The 21,406-nt window shown below is 45.0% G+C and overlaps 1 protein-coding gene across 3 annotated transcripts in view; it reads right to left on the bottom strand.

The window, feature by feature from the left end:
• The window catches only part of CACNB4 (calcium voltage-gated channel auxiliary subunit beta 4), a 284,190-nt gene that overhangs the window by 165,210 nt on the left and 97,574 nt on the right, over nt 1-21,406 (bottom strand). Inside the window, exon 1 of one of the 3 annotated variants that reach the window (XM_073634158.1) lies at nt 6,620-7,273. The exons of the other annotated variants lie outside the window; for them this stretch is intronic. Within the exon in view, the coding sequence (XP_073490259.1) occupies nt 6,620-6,664 (45 nt within the window). The 5' untranslated portion in view covers nt 6,665-7,273. Of the gene's footprint in view, nt 1-6,619; nt 7,274-21,406 lie in introns of those variants that run through there. 3 annotated transcript variants of the gene reach the window in all.

The following is a 21,406-nucleotide window of genomic DNA, read 5'->3' as shown; positions in this document are numbered from 1 at the left end:
CATCTGAAGCCAGACTGCATTTCCTCCTGGATCTCATCCTTGCAGATCTCGCACATGCTCAGTGCAGCACAAGCAGTGTAATAGGTTTCAGGTCAGGTTTCCATAGCAACGGCAGTTTCAGAGGAAGTTGCCGCCCCTTCCCAGAAGGCATTGCAAACAGGAAATGATGCGATGGGCCGCGGCCAGGGAGGAGGAAGTGAAAAATGAATACAGCAAATATACAGTAGGTGCTGAGAAAATAAATTTAAAAATATCCAATTCTTTTACAGTGCACAGTTTAGTGAGGGATGCTGAAGAGTTGTAAAAGTGGGTGGAACTCCACTTTAATAAAGTTCAATAAGCGCTGTGGGATTGGCCTTATTCACCTCCAAAATCGATCACACCCTTCTTCAGCAGATCTTCTGAGATATCATCCTATCATCTTTTAATCACTCCAGAAACACCACAACATGAGACCACCAAAAATAAGTAAACTAAGTGTAGTATTTTATTAAACCAGATAAAATGTATTCCACTCACATATAAAAGTGCCCAGCCTCGGTGCCAATGTAAACAGCCTTGCAGGAACTTGCACCGCCATGTCTCAGACTGGGAACCGTCATGCGTTCTAAACACCAGGCCGGACCTGACGTCAGAACGGACCCAGTGACGACATGTGTGGAGCTTCAACTAGCTTCGCCAACCGCGTCTTCAGGAAGCCATAAGAGACTTCAGGACTGGAGCTGATAGGGGAGGGCAATGCCTCACTTCTGATGCAGCTTCTGGCGAAACCAGTCAGGATGACATAGGACGACATCTTTCCCCTTTTAGCTCCAGTCCTGAAGTTTCTTATGGCGGATGTTCAGTGGCGATCAGTATTTTACATGGCTACTATATAGGCATGCAAGAAGGAGATTTCACTAAAGAAGCTTCGATTGTTCCTGTCCAAGTGGCTTTCTAAGGGTACATATACTGAGCACTAGCAGTTCTGGTCCTATTGGTGGTCCTTGTGCAACATGCCATTGTGCAGGATGCTGGCCCTTAATGAATGCGTGTGAGGGAGGTTGGAATGCAGTCACAGTCTCAGCCTTGAGTTCTCCTCTAGACCTAAGGGTCTTCAAACTTTCTTGACAAAGGGCCAGTTTACTGTCCTTCAGAAAATAGAGGGGACAGAATATGTATGAGTAGAAAATGTCCTGGTGTCAGTGGGAACAAACAATGCCCCATCTTTGGTATTGGGGGGGGGGGGGGGAATAGTGCACAATCATTGGTGTCAATGGAAGGAATAGTAGTCATCATTGGTTTCTAAGGGAGGAGTAGTTCCCCATTGTCACCCATTGGTGACAGTGGAAGGAATAGTGCCCCAAGGGCCTGAAAAAGTCAAGCAAAGGGCAACATCCAGCCCCTAGGTCGCAGTTTGGAGACCACGCTATACATGGGAAACAGTCGAATGGACTTTACTGTGAACACCTACTGTCCTCAGTCCATGCATAGGACCCAGCCATACATACTTCATTTCTATATCATGCTGCCTTGGAGTTGAAGCATGAACCTGAATGGCATTGCATATGATGTCTTTCTGAGAGGACTTTTACACTCAAGTTAATTTTTTCATCTGCCGATTTAAGCATAGAGTGAAATATGCAACAGTTGCTCCTGGTTTTCTATATAGATCTACAATGGGACTTCTGCGCCTATAGCCGAAATTGAACTACCCTGAACCCGCCTTCATATTTTTTATATATATGGGAATTATATAAAATATAGAGCATTTGTGCAATATGTTCAGAGTGGTTTGGAAATTATGCATGATTTTAGATTTGTCTTTGCGATTTGTGTAAAATAAAGTTGATTTTTATGATGCATTGGTCTAGATCAGTGGTCTCCAAACTGGCCCTGGGGCCGGATGCAGCCCTTTGCTTGCTTTTATGCAGCCCTTGAGGCATTGTTCCTGCCACTGGCAACAACAATGGGGCATAATTCCTGTTACTGACACCAACGACAGGGCACTATTCCTCCCACTATCCATCCCTAATACCAAAGATTGAGCATTGTTTATTCCCACTGGGCACAGTCCGGCCCCCCTAAAGTCTGAAGGACAGTAAACTGCCCCTTTCTTTAGAAAGTGTGGAGACTCCTGTTCTAGATTTATAGGATTATTTTTAGAGACCCAGCTCTGTATTTGGTTTAAAGTCCATAAGTAACTTTTCATTTTTTGTTTTTTTTATGGATTATGTGCTAGGGACTCCCAAACCATTATGGTACTGATTATATACCGTGTTTCCCAGAAAATAAGCCCGGGTCTTATAATAATTTTGGCAACAAAAGACACAGTAGGGCTTATTTTCGGGGTAGGTCTTACCATGTAATGTACTGTCTTCTCTCCCCCTCTCTCTCCCTGCCTGACAGGAATCCCCAGTGTGAACTGAGTTAAAATGCTTGTAAAATCCTATAACCCACTCTATTACAGTGGTATATAATGTACAATGTGTGTGTTTCTGTAATATAATTGTGTCAAATACCTTAGTTATAGCATCGCTCTGCGCTTCTGTGACCCGCCGGAGCTCTCTTCCCCGCAATTATATTATAGAAACACACACATTGTACATTATATACTACTGTAAGAGTGGATTATAGGATTTTACAAGCATTTTAAACTAGGGCTTATATTGCAGCCCTCCTGGAAAATAACGCTAGGTCTTAGGGGAAACACGGTATATATAGATAGATATATATATATATATATATATATATATATCTATCTATATATACGTAAACTGTTGGCGCCATGGCGCTATATAAATTGTGAATAATAAAAATAAAAGACACCACTCTGGAGGAATGAGCAGAGGAGGCAGAGCAGACAGCAGCATTATCAGTCTAGGGGGAGGGGAACGTTAAATTTATTAGCAGAATTACTAACAAATTGAAGCCAAACTCCAGCTTCCACTTTATCATCAGTTACAGCAAACAGTGTTTTCCTTTTGGGATAAAAGGTTTCACAGGAATAAATACAAGCTGATCATTTTAATGACCCCTGCCAGTGTTAAGTGGTTTGTCTCTTCTATGTAAACCTATACATTCTGCTGGAGAGCATGTGCTGTGAAAAAACAGACTTGCTGTCTAGATTACCAGATGAAAATAGAGAAAGCAACCTTAACAAGCTGTTTATGAGATTTAGGTTCACACCTGATGTATTAGTGAGACACCACTCTGGAGGAGTGGAAATGAATGCAGCCATCCCATCTAAGAATTGGGAAGCTGCAATATAATAAAATGTTTGCTTTTGAGTTTAATACTGCTTTAACCTCTTGCCGTCCGCGCTGTAGCCAAATTTCCGGGAGGCTGTCATATGACATCCTCCCCTGTGCACGCACCCTGTAGGGCGCGCATGGAGTGCGCTGTGATCACCCAATCACTAAGGCCCCTTTCACACTGGGGCGGTGGGGGCGTCGGCGGTACAACAGCGCTATTTTTAGCGCTGCTGTACCGTCGTTCTTGCAGCGGTATTCGGCCGCTAGCGGTGCGGTTTTAACCCCTGCTGGCGGCCGAAAAAGGGTTAAAATCCCTCGTACAGCGCGGCTATAGCCGCGGTATTGCCGCGGTATAGCCGCGCTGTCCCATTGATTTCAATGGGCAGGAGCGGTTTAGGATCGGTGAATACACCGCTCCTTCACCGCTCCAAAGAAGCGGTTTGCAGGACTTTTTTCACCGTCCTGCCAGCGCACCGCTTCAGTGTGAAAGCCCTCGGGCTTTTACACTGAACAAACAGCGGAGGCTGTTTAGGGGCGGTTTGCAGGCGGTATTTTTAGCGCAATACCGCCTGCAAACCGCCCCAGTGTGAAAGGGGTCTGAGACTCGGGTGATCACCGATCCGAGTAAGGGGCCGATCCCGGCCCCTTACCATGTGATCAGCTGTCAGCCAATGACAGCTGATCACATGATGTAAACAAAAGATCGGCAATCTTTTTTTTTTTCCTCACGCTGACAGCGTGAGGAGAAAATAAAGCCGATCACCGGCTCAGCTGCAAGGCACATCGGTCCCGAAGAGGAAGAGGCACATCTGCCTCATCTGTGACACCTTCCACTTAACAGTGCCCACAGTGCCACCTATCAATGCCCACAAATGCCACCTATCAATGCCCAAAAGTGCCACATATCAATGCCCACAAGTGCCGCCTATCAATGCCCCCAAGTGTCGCCTATCAATGCCCACCAGTGGTGCCAATCGGTGCCACCTAGCAGTGCTGCCTATCAGTGTAACTGATCAGTGCCCATTATTGCCACCCATCATTGCCCATAACTGCCACCCATCAGTGCCCATCAGTGCTGCCTCATCAGCGTACATCAATGAAGGAAGAAAATTACCTGTTTTAAATTTTTTATAACAAAATATAAAAAAAAAAAAATTTTTAATTCGGTCTTTTTACATTTTTTTTAACAATAAATAAAAACCTCAGAGGTGATCAAATACCACCAAAAGAAAGCTCTATTTGTGGGAAAAAAAATGATAAAAATTTCATTTGGGTACAGTATTGTATGACCGCGCAATTGTCATTCAAAGTGCGTCAGCGTTGAAAGCTGAAAATTGGTCTGGATAGTAGGGGGGCTTAAGTGCCCAGTAAGCAAGTGGTTAAATAATGTACCATTTTCTTGCATTTCAAAATCAGGCCTGCCAGCTACAGGCAACCAATCAGATTTCAGTTTACTGAAGATAGCTCAGTGAATAATGGCTGAAGATGTTGCTATGGACTATCACCCATTGCCCATTGCTCTTCGCCCAGCTGAATAAGGATTTGGGCTAAAGCCACCTTAGGCCAGGTTCACATATGTGCGGCCGCGGTTTCCAGCCTGGGGTCCTATGCATTCCTGTTCACCCGTTCAGGACCAAATTTTTGCCTGAATTCGCAACTGAACCAAACCCAAAAACGCACAGGACCCTTTTGGAATTCACACCACGGCCACCCCGGACCTGTGTGAGTGTGACCTCTTCATCAAGAGCTGGTCACATTCACGTCATGCGAATTGGATGCGTTGAAAACCGCATTCCAATTCGCACATACGTGAACCTAGCCTTACTCATGACCTAGGGTGGCAAGTTTTCCTGGGCTGCCACTTGATCTTATCATATATTTAAAAAAAAAATGTATCCTTATTCACACTACATGTATACAGCCTGAAGATGTGTGAAAAGAAGGGGCAGCACAATACAAGAGGCCTGTATGTGTAAATAACTGGAATTTGTCACCAATAAGCCTTCATTTGTCCAACACTAAAAATAAGCGTACCCGAAAAATATAATAAATTCCAATTATTTTGAAAAGAAATGGCTTGTAGAGGATGGAGACACAAGGCCAGCGTTTCTGATTTTCCCTCCAAGAGCGGCTGCTACTGCTGCTACACAAAGAGTAGATCTCAGGAGACGAGGCGAAGATCCCTCCTCCCCCCCCCCTCCTGTCCTCCCCCTGAAAAGGATGCAAACAGAATGGTTTCTGCACATCCTTTGCAGGCAGCTTTCAAGAAACACACTCGCCCTCCTTATTCCCCTTTTTTCCCCCCACTTTCCCCTCTGCTGTCCAAATGAACAACGCTTCAAATAAAGCTTCTCTGGCACCCGGCGGTGGCAATGCATCACTGCTTCGGATTGCATGCAATGCTACATTTTGCACATGGGCTGGCTGACATACATTTCTAACAGTGTAAAGCACCATATCTGCTGATAGAGGGGGAAAGAACGCAGAGGCAGCGCGGATATGCAATCCGCTCCCTTGTGGTTATCACACCAGTAAGTTTACACATCTGCAATGACGTACACACCGGGCTGATTTATGAAAATCTATTTTACTTACATAAGGGTGTTTTTTTTTTTTTTTTATGTGGCTTGGACATATACAGCATTCTCGCTGGCGTCCCTTGAATTTCAAACCAATAATTCAACCGTTCGGTCCCAAGTGTCCCTGTTACGCTGGCCTAATAACGACAGACCTTCCACCCTGATCCAAAACAGGAATCCCAGCATTGGGTTTAGATACCTATAGATATTATTACCTTGTCCACAGGCGACGGAGTGTAAGCTCTTTGGAAAAAATTCACAGCAACAGCCGACGTATTGAAATGCTAATTATTATCATCATTATTATTCATTAATGTCTAGAGCTTGGATGCAGCGCTGTACAAAAGTTAAAACAGACAGGGGAATATAACACATAATAATAATAATAATAATAATAATAATAATAATAATAATAAATAAAAATAAATAAACCTATAGCAAAACCCAACCTACATTATTCTACAGGCATGTTTAAAGGACAAATATATGACCATTGTTGATGATCCTATATAGTACTAAATTAAAAGAAAATTTCAGTGCCATTATAACCTTAAATATTTATGGGAAAAAACAAAAACAAATAATAATAATAAACATGAACACAATATTTTTCAAAAATAGGAAGCACCATACAAAAACAAATACAAAAATCTTCCATGTAAACAGTTTAAAAAAAAAAAAAAGATGGACCGGTAGGTTCCAAATGATTCCTATTTCTATAGCAAGGCACACATCCACTGCACTTTAAACAAGCATCTATTTTGTCTGCATGAGCTAGGAGGATGCAAGAGAAGCAGAGATGCTTACCGCCTCCGAATCTTCAAATCCATGCAGGTACAAATTGTCGTACATGGAGGTCCAGAATCCAGTGCACCTTCCAATGCAGAAACCAAAAAGGAGCTAGCACAGCACTGCCGGGGAAGGGGAGAGAGAGAGATATAGGCAAGGCCTCAAGATAGCACCAAGGCTGCGCTGTCAATTTTTTGTGTGTGTGTTTGGATGCCCCAGCCAAGATGCTGTTCATTCATATTACAGAGGGAAGGTGATCCCTAGAGGCAGTTTAGAGCTGGCATTTTTATCTGTCTTCCAAATTCAGAGCATGAAACAAACCCTTCCCCAGCAAGGACTGGTGAGCGGAGACCTAGGAATGTGCGCTGTGATTGGCTAGATTCGCTCAGCTGGAAGTACATCTGCTTTGATAGTGCAAGCACAGGGCTTACACTGTAAAATGCAAGATTCCTCTCGCTCCCCCACTCCACCCCCCCTTCCTTTTCTCTCTGTGTTAATTCTCACTTAAGACTGTTTTTTTTTTTTTCCCCCTTTCTCTTTAAAGTGTACCTGTTATACAGACAAAGCTATATTGCCAACATTTAAAGTAATTTCCAGGGAAACATTGACACTGACATTGACACCAAGCCATGTCTGCTAAGTTCATGGACCTGTGCACTTGCCTTTCTATCACGTTTATTAATACGGCAAAAAAATAAAATAAAAATAAATGATCATTTCATTAAAACACTGAGAAATGTAAAATTTTAAAGTTACCCTAACTGACATTTAGTTTACTAAAGCACTGTATATCTTAACCACTTCATTACCGGCCACTTTCCCCCTTCCTGCCCAGGACAATTTTCAGCTTTCAGCGCTGTCGCACTTTGAATGATAATTGCGCGGTCACGCAACACTGTACCCAAACTAAATTTTTATCATTTTCTTTCCACGAATAGAGCTTTCTTTTGGTGGTATTTGAACACCTCTGCGGTTTTTATTTTTTGCGCTATAAACAAAAAAATACCAACAATTTTGAAAAAAAAAAAACCTGATGGGCACTGATAGGCGGCACTGATAGGCGGCACTGATGGGCACAGATAGTGCTACCTATCCAGTGCCACCTGATGAGGAGCTACTGACAGGCATGACTGAGTGGCATCTGAAGGGCACTGACAGGCATTACTGATGGGGCACTGATTGTGGACACTGATTGGCGTTTATTATGGGGCACAGGCTGGCAGCTGATGGGTACTTATTGGCAGCTGATGGGCACATCTGATGGGGGGGCACTGATAATCAATGTGCTGATTATCAGCGCAAGACCCCCCCCCCCCGACAGGGAGAGCCGCCGATCAGCTCTTCCTGTCAGCGTGAACCGAGGAAAGACATTTTACGGCACTTCCTGGTTCACGCGATGATCAGCTGTGATTGGTCACAGCTGATCACGTGGTAAGCAGACTCTGTCAGAGGCTTCATACCACGATCAGAGATGCGGCGTGTCAGACTGACACACAGCACCTCCGATCACTGCGCACCGGCTTATTATCCTGATCGCGTCATATGATGTCCGATCAGGATAACTAAATCACTTTGCCGCCATCATATTGCTGTATGGGATGCGGCAAGTGGTTAAAATGATATTAAAGGCTTTCCTTTTTTTTTTTTTTGCAATACCAAACATGTCATACTTACCTGTTCTATGCAGTGGTTCTGAACAGAGTAGCCTGGATCCTCCTCTTCTCAGGTCCCCCACCAGCATTACTGGGCCCCCCTCCTGCTGACTGCCCCCAGAGCAAGCAGCTTGCAATGGGGGGGGGGGGGGGGCACCCGTACTAGCTCGCTTCTGAGCTGCTGCTCTGCGTGTCCATTAACACACAGAGCCACGGCTCCGCCCTGCCAGCTCTCTCTCCTCATTGGCTAACTGGCTGTGTTAGAAAGCAGCAGGAGCCAAAGGCGAGTCCCTGGAGAGCTGAGGCTCTCATTCACATCGCTGGATCGAGATGAGGCTCAGGTAAGTATTAGGGGGCCTGCTGCACAGAGAAGGTTTTTTTTTTTACCATCATGCACAGAATGCAAGGTAAAAAACCCTGAGCCTTTACAACCACTTTAAACTCTATATCATATAATTAATTTTATATTACACACACACACACACACTATAGATATATTATATCTATATACACACACACACACACACACACACAGTATCTCACAAAAGTGAGTACACCCCTCACATTTATGTAAATATTTTATTATACCTTTTCATGTGACAACACTGAAGAAATGACACTTTGCTACAATGTAAAGTAGTGAGTGTACAGCTTGTATAACAGTGTAAATTTGCTGTCCCCTCAAAATAAGTCAACACACAGCCATTAATGTCTAAACCGCTGGCAACAAAAGTGAGTACACCCCTAAGTGAAAATGTCCAAACTGGACCCAAAGTATCAATATTTTGTGTGGCCACCATAACCATTATTTTCCAGCATTGCCTTAGGGCTCTTCCACATGGGGCGGATCAGTGATGATCCGCCCCGTGAATATCCGCTTGCTCAGCGGGGATCGCTCCGCCGATCCCCACTGAGCAGGAAGATGACACTGTGCAGCGACGGACCTGTCAGAGCGCCGCTCTCCCCCATGGGGGATGGGGTGTGACGGACCGCAGAGTCCGTCGTCACCCGATCCGAAAACGGATGGAAAAGTAGGTTTTTCCTCCGTTACACTTTTTCGGATCGGAGCGGGTCGGATGTCAGCGGACGTTCATCCGCTGACATCCGCTGTTCCATAGGGATACATCCGTTTTTCATCCAAAAACGGAAGGATGAAAAACGGACATACAGATCGTCTGTGTGAAAGAGCCCTTAACCCTCTTGGGCATGGAGTTTACCAGAGCTTCACAGGTTGCCACTGGAGTCCTCTTCCACTCCTCCAATAATCCATGTCCTTAGTCTGCTTGTCTTCAGCAAATTTTTTGCGGGCTTTCTTGTAAATCATCTTTAGAAGAGGTTTCCTTCTGGGATGCCATGCAGACCAATTTGATGCAGTGTGCAGCGTATGGTCTGAGCACTGACAGTCTGACCCCTCACCCCTTCAACCTCTGGACCAATGCTGGCAGCAATCATACGTCCATTTCCCAAAGACAACCTCTGGATATGACGCTGAGCATGTGCACTCAACTTCTTTGGTCGACCATGGCGAGGTCTGTTCTGAGGGGAACCTGTCCTGTTAAACTGCTGCATGGTCTTGGCCACCGTGCCGCAGATCAGTTTCAGGGTCTTGCCAATCTTCCTATAGCCTAGGCCAGTGATGGCAAACCTTGGCACCCCAGATGTTTTGGAACTACATTTCCCATGATGCTCATACACTCTGCAGTGTAGTTGAGCATCATGGGAAATGTAGTTCCAAAACATCTGGGGTGCCAAGGTTCGCCATCACTGGCCTAGCCCATCTTTATGTAGAGCAACAATTCTATTTTTCAGATCCTCAGAGAGTTCTTTGCCATGAGGTGCCATGTTGAACTTCCAGTGACCAGTATGAGAGAGTGAGAGCGATAGCACCAAATATAACACACCTGCTCCCCATTCACACCTGAGACCTTGTAATACTAACAAGTCACATGACACCGGGAAGGGGAAATGGCTAATTCACTTAGGGGTGTGCTCACTTTTCTTGCCAGTGGTTTAGACATTAATGGCTGTGTGTTGAGTTATTTTGAGGGGACAGCAAATTTACACTGTTATACAAGCTGTACACTCACTACTTGACTGCTGAGGCGCAATGGGCTTAGGTCCCACTTAACGTAACCAAGGGATAAAATCCCCCACCACCCTTGCCCTTCACTCCATTAAACACGACACTTACAACCATTAGGTTGGAAAGGGCAAGGCCACAAGCTTTATTAAATTCCAACACATAACATGTGAACATATTTAACCAGTACCAGTCACAGTCGTACTGTGAGCACTTAACCAAAAGAGGGAAGTGGGGCCTGTCCTTACCATAAGTGCTGGACAGACAGCCTATTTCCAATTTTCCATCAAGGGCATAGACCATTACAGCAACTTTAACTGCTGGCAAGGTCAAGAAAACCGCAGCAAGCTGTGACATACCAAACATAGGAAAAAAGGGGCGGGAGGGTGGGCAGCTCTTCCAACGACTCTTCCGAAAGACCCAGAATTCCCTGGGGAACACGATTTCCTGAGCTCAGGCCCATCCCATCCCCATGTCCCAACCAATCATTCCCCTTGTCACACACCTAGCCATGCCCCCATCAGTCAAGGCTCTCTTTCCCTAGGGGGCTCAAGAGGCCTTCATTACATTGTATCAAAGTGTCATTTCTTCAGTGTTGTCACATGAAAAGACATAATAAAATATTTACAAAAATGTGAGGGGTGCACTCACTTTTGTGAGATATTATACCCTAGGTCCACATCTATGCATTTTGCAGTTTGCAGAAATGCACTACAGTCCATTTAACACGGTTTCCTATGGTACAAGTTCACATTGATACGTTTTTAGAAAGGATCGGGGACTTTTTTCCTGCTATTTGTGGGTAATAGACTTCAATGAAATCGCACCAGAAACGCACGTGTTGCGTTTGTGATGCGATTTTTGATGCATTTTTTATTTTAACACTGTACATAGCTGGTTGCTAAGCAGGGAGCTGGGAAGCCGAGTGCTTCGTCATTAAAGTTGAGGTCCACCCTGTAACAAAAAAAAAAAAAAAAATGCACCAAAAAATACCTAAAAAATGGAGGAAAAGAAAAAAAAAAATGTTTTACTTACGTGAAATGGCTGTTGCTAGGCAGTCTTCCTAATCTGCCTCTTCCTACACTGCGGTTATCTTCAGTCTTCTCCTCCCCGCGTTGTCTTCTGGGGAATGGGGCGCGGTGTGTTATGGGAATTGTGTGTGTCCCACAACACATTGCGTCCCATTCACAAAGCGCCGCGCCGCTCGCACATGCGCAGTAGGAAACTGGCAGTGAAGCCGCAAGGCGGTGCCGGGACCCGAGAGCCGAGGAACGGGTCGGCCTCGGGCGGCCGACATCGCAGGCACCCAGGACAGGTAAGTACTTATTTGAAGTCAGCAGCTACAGTGTTTGTAGCTGCTGACTTTTAATTTTTTTTTTTTTAATGACGGAATCCCGCTTTAACAACCAATGATTTATCAGCTGTCAGCGGGGTTTCCTGCTGACAGCTGAATGTAAAAAAAAATTGCCGGCAAAGAGAAAAAAAACGGAGTGGGGTTCCCCCCCTCAGGTCAATAACAGGCCGTTCGGGTCTACTATGGATCTGTGGATTCAGAGGGGACCCCCCACGCAAAAAAAAAGAAAAAAAAAAAAAAGATGTGGGGTCCCCCCCAAAATCCATACCAAACCCTTATCCAAGCATGCAGCCCGGCAGGTCAGGAAAGGGAGGGGACGAGCGACTGCCCCCCCCCTTCCTGAACCATACCGGGCCGCATACCCTCAACATGGGAGGGGGGGATGGGTGGTTTGATGGGGACAAGGGCCTCTTCCCGACACCCCTGGCCGATGGTTGTCGGGGTCTGCAGGTGGGGGGGGCTCATCGTAATCTGAAAGCCCCCCCATTAAGAAGAGGACCCCCAGATCCCAGCCCCCGTGTGAATGGGTGGTACATTGTACCTCTACCCATTCATCTCAAAAAGCATTGAAATGTAAAGAAATACAAGAGCCATCTTCTCCTGCTGCTGTCTTCTTCCTCGCCACCAGCTACCCATTAGAAAACAAAAAAGCCGCTCTTCTTCAGTGGCTGCCTTCCTCCTTTGTGTTGTTGCCCCCTGCCTGGCATGTCTTATATAGCCATGGGGCGTAGTCATCTGATGACATCACCCAGAGGGCCCGCCCCTTTTGACATTAAGGACACAGTTTTTTTCGCATTTTTCTTGTAGGCAATTTTTATTTTTTACATTCAGCGGTCATCGGTTGTTAAGGATGCAGCGGCCGCCCCCTGCTTAGAAACCAGCAATATACGGTATGTTTACAGTGTGTTTAACCACTTGCCTACCTATCATTTTCTTCACACAAATAGAGCTTTCCTTTGGTGGTATTTAATCACTGCTGGGTTTTTTTTTTTTTCCCAAAAAAAAGACCAAAAATTTTGAAAAAAAAATTTATTTTACTTTTTTCTGTCAGTAAATTTTGTAACTAAGTAATTTTTCGCCTTCACTGATGTGCGCTGATGAGGCGGCACCGATGGGCACCGATAGGCTGAACTGGTGGGCACTAATGGGCGGCAGGGATAGGCGATACTGATGGGCATTGATAGGTGGCACTGATGGGCGACACTGATGGGCATTACTGATGGGTATTAATCGACAGCAGTGATAGGCATTGATGGGCAGCACTGATAGGCGGCACTGATTGCCAGCACTGACTGGCATCGCTAATGGGCACTGATTGGTGGCACTTGTGGGCACTGATTGCTGGCATTGGTGGGCACTGATTGGTGACACTGTATTTCTATATTGTAATCAGGGCACTGATGATCAGTGCCCTGATTTCATTCCTATATGTCCCCCTGCATGGAGAAGCTGCTGATCGGCTCTCCTCGCCACACACTCTGTCAGTTTGAGGCGAGGAGAGACGATTACTGGCATCTCTGTGTTTACATGTGACTGGCTGTGATTGGACACAGCCGGTCACATGGTTAAAGAGCCGCGGACGCGGCTCTTTACAGAGATTGGGGTCGCGCCGTGTCCTAGCAACATGGCGCAGCCGCGATCGCCGTGGGGCGCCATCATATGATGTCGTTCCAGAACGAGAGCCGCCCTGCCGTCATTTGATGGTGGGCGGGCGGCAAGCAGTTAAAGAGAAAAAAAAAAAACGTAAAACGCAAAATGCATGAAAACTGCATGAAAAAACGCATAAAAAAACAAGAGTTTAAAAACGCAAAATGCACTGTAAAACGTGCCTTAAAAACGCATCAAGCGCAGACGCATAGATGTGAACCTAGACTTAATGGCAGTTCCAATAATGAAACTTGAATATCCTGGTGAGGGTCGTTTCCCTATTCGGTCCAACCACGGCAGTTGTCAGCTAGGTATTCTGACTATATTGTATAACTGTACTTCATCTTACTAATATTTTTTTTGGTGCCTTGTTTTTGACAAACTATTTTCACTGTTTTATCATTGTTGTATAGTTATCAATGCTAAAGACTGCGTCTGTCAAAGGGAGGGGGGGAGTGGATGATTTGGGAAGGTGTAGACAGGCGTAGTTTGGCCTCCCTGCACAGGTGGTGTTCTATCAATTTCTCCAACCCATCAGAAACTCCAACCACGTCCCTTCCGATTTATTTAAACCCTTAGTAATTGGAGATTTTGACGAACTGGTGGTTGGACACAACACCGGAAACCGAATAGAGTCCGGTACAGGAAGACTGAGCTATTTTGACAGCACAGCGGCTAACGAGGACAAAGTTGTCGCCGCCTCGGAGGCGGCCATTTTGTTGGCTAGTATCGGAGCAGAGTAACAATCTCCACTCATAATATCCTGCACAAGACTCTATTCGGTAGCCGGTGTTGTGTTCAACCACCAATTCGTCAAGAACTCCACTTACTGCTAGTTTGAAGAAACCAGAAGTTAAGTAGTTGGAGTTTCTGACAGGTTGGAGAATTTGACAGAACAGGGGCAACGACAGCGCCACTATGCAGGGAGCATGGAGGACAAGAGGAACTCACGTTCTTCTTAGCCCTCCATAGGGATCATCAGGTGGGCAACTGTCTGATTGGACGATGCTGCCTCAGATGACCCCACGGCAATCTTGAGTGAGGGCAGTGCTTATAAAATCACAGACTCCCGACAGTAGGGGTGCATTGTAAGTGTGGTTAGGGCAGGGACAGGAACCCGTTGGTTACGGAGAGTTTGCTTAGTGCTGGGAGAGGTTCCAGTGGAGGAGGGATAGAGTAGACACTGGTCGCCAGTTTATCAGTGTGGAGCCTCTTCACTACAACTTCTTGTTGCATCACTCCCTGCAAGCCACCACCTCTGACAGGTGCTGTCGGCATACGAGTGGCGCTCTCCGTAAGAGCTGAATAGTTCTCTGTTAGAGCTATTACCAGTTCACTACTTCCACCTAGAACAGGGATCTCCAAACATTCTAAACAAAGGGCCAGTTTACTGACTTCAGACTTTAGGGGGCATACTGTGGCCCTCGGGAGTAAAAAATGTCCCAGCATCAGTGGGAGTAAACAATCACCCATCATTGGTGTCATTGGGCCACCATTGATGGTGTCATTTCGAGGAACTGTGCCCCATTGTCGATATCATTAGTAGACATTGTGCCCCATTGTTGGTGTCATTGAGAGGAACTGTGTCCCATCGCTAAAGTCATTGGTAGGAATTGTGCACCATTATTGGTGTCAGTGAAAAAAAAGTGCCCCAAGGGCCAGATAAAAGCAAGCAAGGGGCCACATCTGGCCCTCAGGCCGCAGTTTGGAGACCACTGGCCTAGACTCTGTACTGTGTTATTGGAAATTTCATGTTAATACACTTCATTGCAACATGGATCTCCGTGCGATTTCTTTCAGCCTACAGGCAAGAAATCTGTGTACATGGTCAGATTCATTTTGGTTTTAGCAAACTGATTCACTCGTTACCAATTTTAACAAATTAGTTACCTGCCACACATGGAAGCGTTTGTTTTTTTTGTCCGTGACAGGTTTTCTATGTAATAATACGAGGGTTCTTCAAAAAGTTTTCGAAGACCTCTTGTACATTTATTAAACTGATCTATACATTAGATCTAAATCGAGGGGCTGTTGTGGATAAAATGGGGATTATGGGTTTTTGGCCAAAAGAGGGGACAGCTGAGAGCAATGCATATCCACCATCAATAACCAGCTAAACATCTCATTGCCGCCCCCCCCCCCCCCCCATTGTCCAAACTCCGGCTCTCAGCTGACAGAAACAGCAATTATAGCGCCACGGATATCCTTCTATTGATTACATTGTTTTTCACAGGCTCTAGCTTAAGGTATAATTGAAGTCGGGACCAATTAACTTTATGAGACCATAAAATGACTTTTTAGAAACATTTGTCATTTTTCTTCCCAGCACATTCATTTACTTGTAGCAGCCGCATAAAGTTTCACCAGCGTCTGCTCTGACGTGGCGAGCCTTGAATGTAAGCGCTGCTCATTTTTCTCCAATTTTGTCAATATCAGGCTCGTTTCAGATAGACTTTGACAAATTGGATGGAGAAAAGCAGAGCAGGGGTAGAAATCACAGGTATTTAAAGGAGAACGCCAGTCTAAATAGAAAACTGGGACAGTGTATTAGAATGAGGAGCTCTCGAAGTCATTGAATGGGACCCATTATTACGATCATATTTTTCCAGGACAATGACCAAGATGCTAAAATCCTGAAGATGACATACTGAAAGATTTACATACAGAAAGATTTGTGTCTGTGCCCCCCCATAGATTAAAGCTAGAATCCACACAAACAGCTACGTACACTGATGAAATACACACAACTTTACTTGTCAAAGGATTCATAATTATTGCTCTACTGTCCTGAGATTTAACACACCTCTGCGACACAGCACAGCCCCATGTGGCCGGATACCAGACCTGCTTTTTCCACCCTACAGTCATGTAATACTTACAGGTCTTGTCCCTCCCCCTACTTGTGACTGGATAGTGAGAAGCGAAGCAGCACACTGATAAACCAATGGGGGGAGATTTTCTAAAACTGGTGCACACAGAATCTGGTGCAGCTGTGCATATTAATCAATCAGCTTCTAAGTTTTGCTTGTTCAATTAACCAATTGACCACTGGGCACTTAAACCCCCTTCCTAACCAGACCAATTTTCAGCTTTCAGTGCTCTCACACTTTGAATAACAATTACTCAGACATGCAACACTGTACCCATTTGAAATGTTTGTCTTTTTTTTTCACACAAATAGAGCTTTCTTTTGGTGGTATTTAATCACCGCTGGGTTTTTTATTTTTTGCGCTATAAATCAAAAAAGACTGAAAATTTGGTAAAAAAAAAAAAATTCTTTGTTTCTGTTAAAATTTGCAGAGTATTGGTGAGTATTGGCAGAGTATTGGCGAGCATTGGCAGAGTAATGGCAGAGTAATGGCAGAGTATTGGCAGAGTATTGGCGAGTATTGGCAGAGTAATGGCAGAGTATTGGCATAGTATTTCCATAGTATTGCAGAGTATTGCATAGTATTGCGGAGTATTGCATAGTATGGGCACTGAGCAGTGCTGTGGGCTGGTTCTGTAGTGCCCACAGTTCTGCAAACGATCTCTCCCTCTCTCCTCTCACACTGTACTGATCGGTACAGAGAGGGGAGGGAGGAACCGGCGTCATGACATTACGCCGTTTTGTTTACAAGTGATGCTCTGTCATTTGACGGAGCAATCACGTGGTAAATGGCCACTATCAGCGGCAATTTACCGTGATCTGTGATGCGCCGGGTCCGGTCACGAATGTTCCCGGGTGCACGCCCCAGGGGGCGCGCGGGAGTGCGATTCTGTGAGGACATCCATGGACGCTCGCCCAGAATAAGCCGACCGCGCTGTAGTTCTCTTTCGGCTATGGCCCGGTCGGCATGTGGTTAAGCTTTGACAATAAAAACTGGAAGCTGTTTGGTTACCATGCAGAGCTGTACTAGATTCTTTGTGCACCCGTTTTAGTAAATCCCTCCCAATGTCTCTGCCGTTCAGCCCTCTCCTCCTAGGTTGGGATTTTAAAGTAGAACCAAAGGCAAAACTTTTTTTCATTTTTCAAAGAGTAAGAGGGTGTTAGCCCTGTTTTCCTTAACTTCCTGTCACATAGTCACAACAGACAATTAAAGGAAATCCCTCCAAAGTGATGGAAATCCCTGGTTGTCATCAGAAATAGTGTCCCCAGTGGAAGATTTCCTCTCTATTCCTGTTCTGGCGACAGCCCAAAATTTGGGATTTTCTTACACTTTCGGTGAATACAGTAAACTGGTCAAATAGAGAGGGACACAGACAGCATTAAGAACCTGACAGGGGGTCTAATTCCTCTCCACTCTATACAAAACTAAAGCTAAAAAGCTAGTAATGCTTTCAAGCAGAACTTCACTCTCAATCAACATTGACTAGATATACATAGATCTATATAGATAGCTAGCTAGCTAGCTAGCTAGCTAGCTAGATAGATAGATAGATAGATAGATAGATAGATACCTTGCCGGACCTTCAGAGCTTCATGCCAGTACTGAGGGCTCCTGCGCAGTGACGTCACCCCGGCTCCAGCCAGTCACACAGCCGGAGTGCCTGGTTTTGTTTGGCTTTAGTCATTAACTAGGAACAAGCATGCAGCTTAGGACAGTCAATGTGAAATCAAAGCACCTGATCTGTGTACCTGTTCCAGGTCTTTGAGCACGAAAGTTCTGACGTTACTAGCCAAGCAACTAGAATTTTTAAGGAGAGGTCCGCGACGGCAGCCTCCAAAGTTTTGATAGTAAAAACTTTCCTTATCTAAAGCCAAAACCTTTTTCTTCATATTGGATAAAGTACAATGCTTTGGAAAAGTATTTATACCCCTTGACATTTTCCACATTTTGTCATATTACAACCAAAAACATAAATTTATTTTATTGGGATTTTGTGATAGACCAACACAAAGTGGCACATAACTGAAGTGGAAGGAAAATGATAAATGGTTTTCCAAATTTTTTACAAATAAATATGTGAAAAGTGTGGCGTGCATTTGTATTCAGCCCCCTTTACTCTGATACCCCTAACTAAAATCTAGTGGAACTAACTGCCTTCAGAAGTCACCTAATTAGTAAATAGAGTCCGCCCGTGTGTAATTTAATCTCAGTATAAATACAGCTTTTCTGTGAAGCCCTCAGGGGTTTGTTAGAGAACCTTAGTGAACAAATAGCATAATGAAGGCCAAGGAACACACCAGGCAGGTCATGGATAAAGTTGTGGAGAAGTTTACACCAGGGTTAGGTTATAAAAAAATATCCCAAGCTTTGAACATCTCAAGGAGCACTGTTCAATCCATCATCCAAAAATGGAAAGAGTATGGCACAACTGTAAACCTACCAAGACATGGCCGTTCACCTAAACTGACAGGCCGGGCAAGGAGAACATTCATCAGAGAAGCAGCCAAGAGTCCCATGGTAACTCTAGAGGAGCTGCAGAGATCCACAGCTCAGATGGGACAATCTGTCCAACTATTAGCCACGCACTCCAGAAGAAAGCCATTGTTGAAAGAAAGCCAAAAGAAGTACCATTTGCAGTTTGCGATAAGCCATGTGGGGAACACAGCAAACATGTGGAAGAAGGTGCTCTGGTCAGATGAGGCCAAAAGTTAACTTTTTGGCCTAAAAGCAAAACGCTATGTGTGACTAAAAACCAACACTGCACATCATACTGAACACACCATCCCCACCGTGAAACATGGTGGGAGCAGCATCATGTTGTGGGGATGCTTTTCTTCACCAGGGACAGGAAAGCTGGTCAGAGTTGATGGGAAGATGGATGGAGCCAAATACAGGGCAATCTTAGAAGAAAACCTGTTAGGCTGGCCATACACCTATAGATTATCTGCAGATTTTCTATGGTTAGATGGAAAAAGTGGGAGATTCCTCCATCCACACAGTTTAGCGAACATGGAGAGATCTGTTGCACATTTTCTATCTAACCATAGAAAATCTGCAGATAATCTATAGGTGTATGGCCAACTTTAGAGTCTGCAAAAGACTTGAGACTGGGGTGGAGGTTCACCTTCCAGCAAGACAATGACCCTAAACATACAGCCAGAGCTACAATAGAATGGTTTAGATTAAAGCATATTCATGTGTTAGAATAGCCCAGTCAAAGTCCAGACCTAAATCCAACTGAGAATCTGTGGCGAGACTTGAAAATTGCTGTTCACAGACACTCTCCATCCAATCTGACAGAGCTTTAGCTATTTTGCAAAGAATGGGAGAAAATTTCACTCTCTAGATGTGCAAAGCTGGTAGAGACATCCCCAACAAGACTTGCAGGTGTAATTGCAGGGAAAGGTGGTTCTACAAAGTATTGACTCAGGGGGGCTGAATACAAATGCACGCCACACTTTTCACATATATATTTGTAAAAAGAAATTGAAAACCATTTATCATTTTCCTTCTACTTCACAATTATGTGCCACTTTATGTTGGTCTATCTCATAAAATCCTAACAAAATAGATTTAAGTTTTTGGTTGCAACATGACAAAATGTGAAAAATTTCAAGGGGTATGAATACTTTTTCAAAGCGCTGATTTATAATGCCAGAACACATTTATGGTGGCGATGCTACTCCTAGAATGACTGGGTATGCAATGTCTAAAAGGAGGATGGCAGAGGTTAGGGGAACAAAGGGGGCTTGCAGAATAAATATTATGGGAGGGGCAGTCCTTTGAGATGTTCTTCTGCCGACTAGCATTGGGGCCCTTTAAGATTGTTGGTGCATTTAATATCAGTCCCAGTATAGGTACAGTATAGTCTCGGCAAAGGTGCATGGCAGATGTGGTAAAGGTTCTGTATAATACGGTATAGGGTTGGTACAGGTGCAGTCTAGGGTTGGAATAAGTTCAATATAGAGTGTAGTATAGGTGTGGTATGGATTGGGTATACTTAGTGTTCTGCTCTCTTTGGCTCAGTCCCTGCTAGCATTATCAGCAATGGGCTAATAGCCCTCTCACCAGTCCATCAGATGCTGTAGAAGGCAGACCTCATTCTCTCCACAGACTGCCTCCAGGGATTCAGCAGTGATAAGCAGAGCGCGACAGGATGCTCTGGTCTCCCCTGCAATAACGGTTCAGACGCAGTCACTGTGGTCTCTGCTGTGCTGCCCCGGGTGTCTCCGCCCCTAGGTTTCATTCTCTGGTCAATCGCCCCTTAGATAATCCATCTGCAGCAAGACTCATGTGCACACCTTAGAACCAGTGCTGCAAAGAGCTTTCCAATGCAGTCTGGTAAAAGCTGTTCCACAACTCCCCTTCTTATTCAATGTCCTTTGGCAACTGTATTGGAAAGGTCCATAAGTCCTATTCTGTGATTGATGTTTCAGACTACAATTTCCATGATCCTCAGCATTCTGCATAGAAGCCTATAGGCTTTCCTGGCTATAGTTGTCCCTCTGCTGACTGGAGGGGATGGTGCAACAAAACATACAGCATAACAGCAGAAAGTAAAAGTAAACCGATTGTAAAGAGGGAAGTGTCTCCTTCACCATGCTTCTGTAGTCCCGCATCTGGGTACATTTATTTTTACTTACCATGAGAGCGTATCGTGAGAGAATTAAGTGAGCTTACCAATGCTTAGCTCTTTTCTAACCCCTTCCCGCCTGTACTATAGCCAAACGAAGGCTACAGTGCGAGCATATTTTGCCGGGAGGGAGTCTATTGACGTCCTCCCGTGATCACGCTGCCCACGTGCCCCCTGTGCGCGTAGGAGCGGTGTGCTCTGTGATCGCCGAGTCCTGTAAAGGGACAATCACAGCGGCAATCAGCATGAGGAGAAAGGGACATCAGCACTAATAATTAGGGCACTGATTATCAGTGTCCTTATTCTCAGTGCAGTCCCAACAGTGCCCACCAGTGCTGCCAATCAGTGCCCATCATCGCCTCCTTATCAGTGTCACCTATCAGTGACGCCTATCAGTGCAGCCTCATCAGTGCCACCTCATCAGTGCCCATCAGTGCAGCCTCATCAGTGCCTCCTCATCAGTGCCACCTCATCAGTGCCCATCAGTGCAGCCTCGTCAGCGCACATCAGTGAAGGAGAAAAATTACCTGTTTGCAAAATTTTATAGCAAACTATGAAAAATGTTTTTT

Source organism: Aquarana catesbeiana, linkage group LG06, assembly GCF_042186555.1.
Source record: "Aquarana catesbeiana isolate 2022-GZ linkage group LG06, ASM4218655v1, whole genome shotgun sequence".
NCBI classification, from domain to species: Eukaryota; Metazoa; Chordata; class Amphibia; order Anura; family Ranidae; genus Aquarana; species Aquarana catesbeiana.
This window is presented reverse-complemented; position numbering and strand designations above follow the sequence as displayed.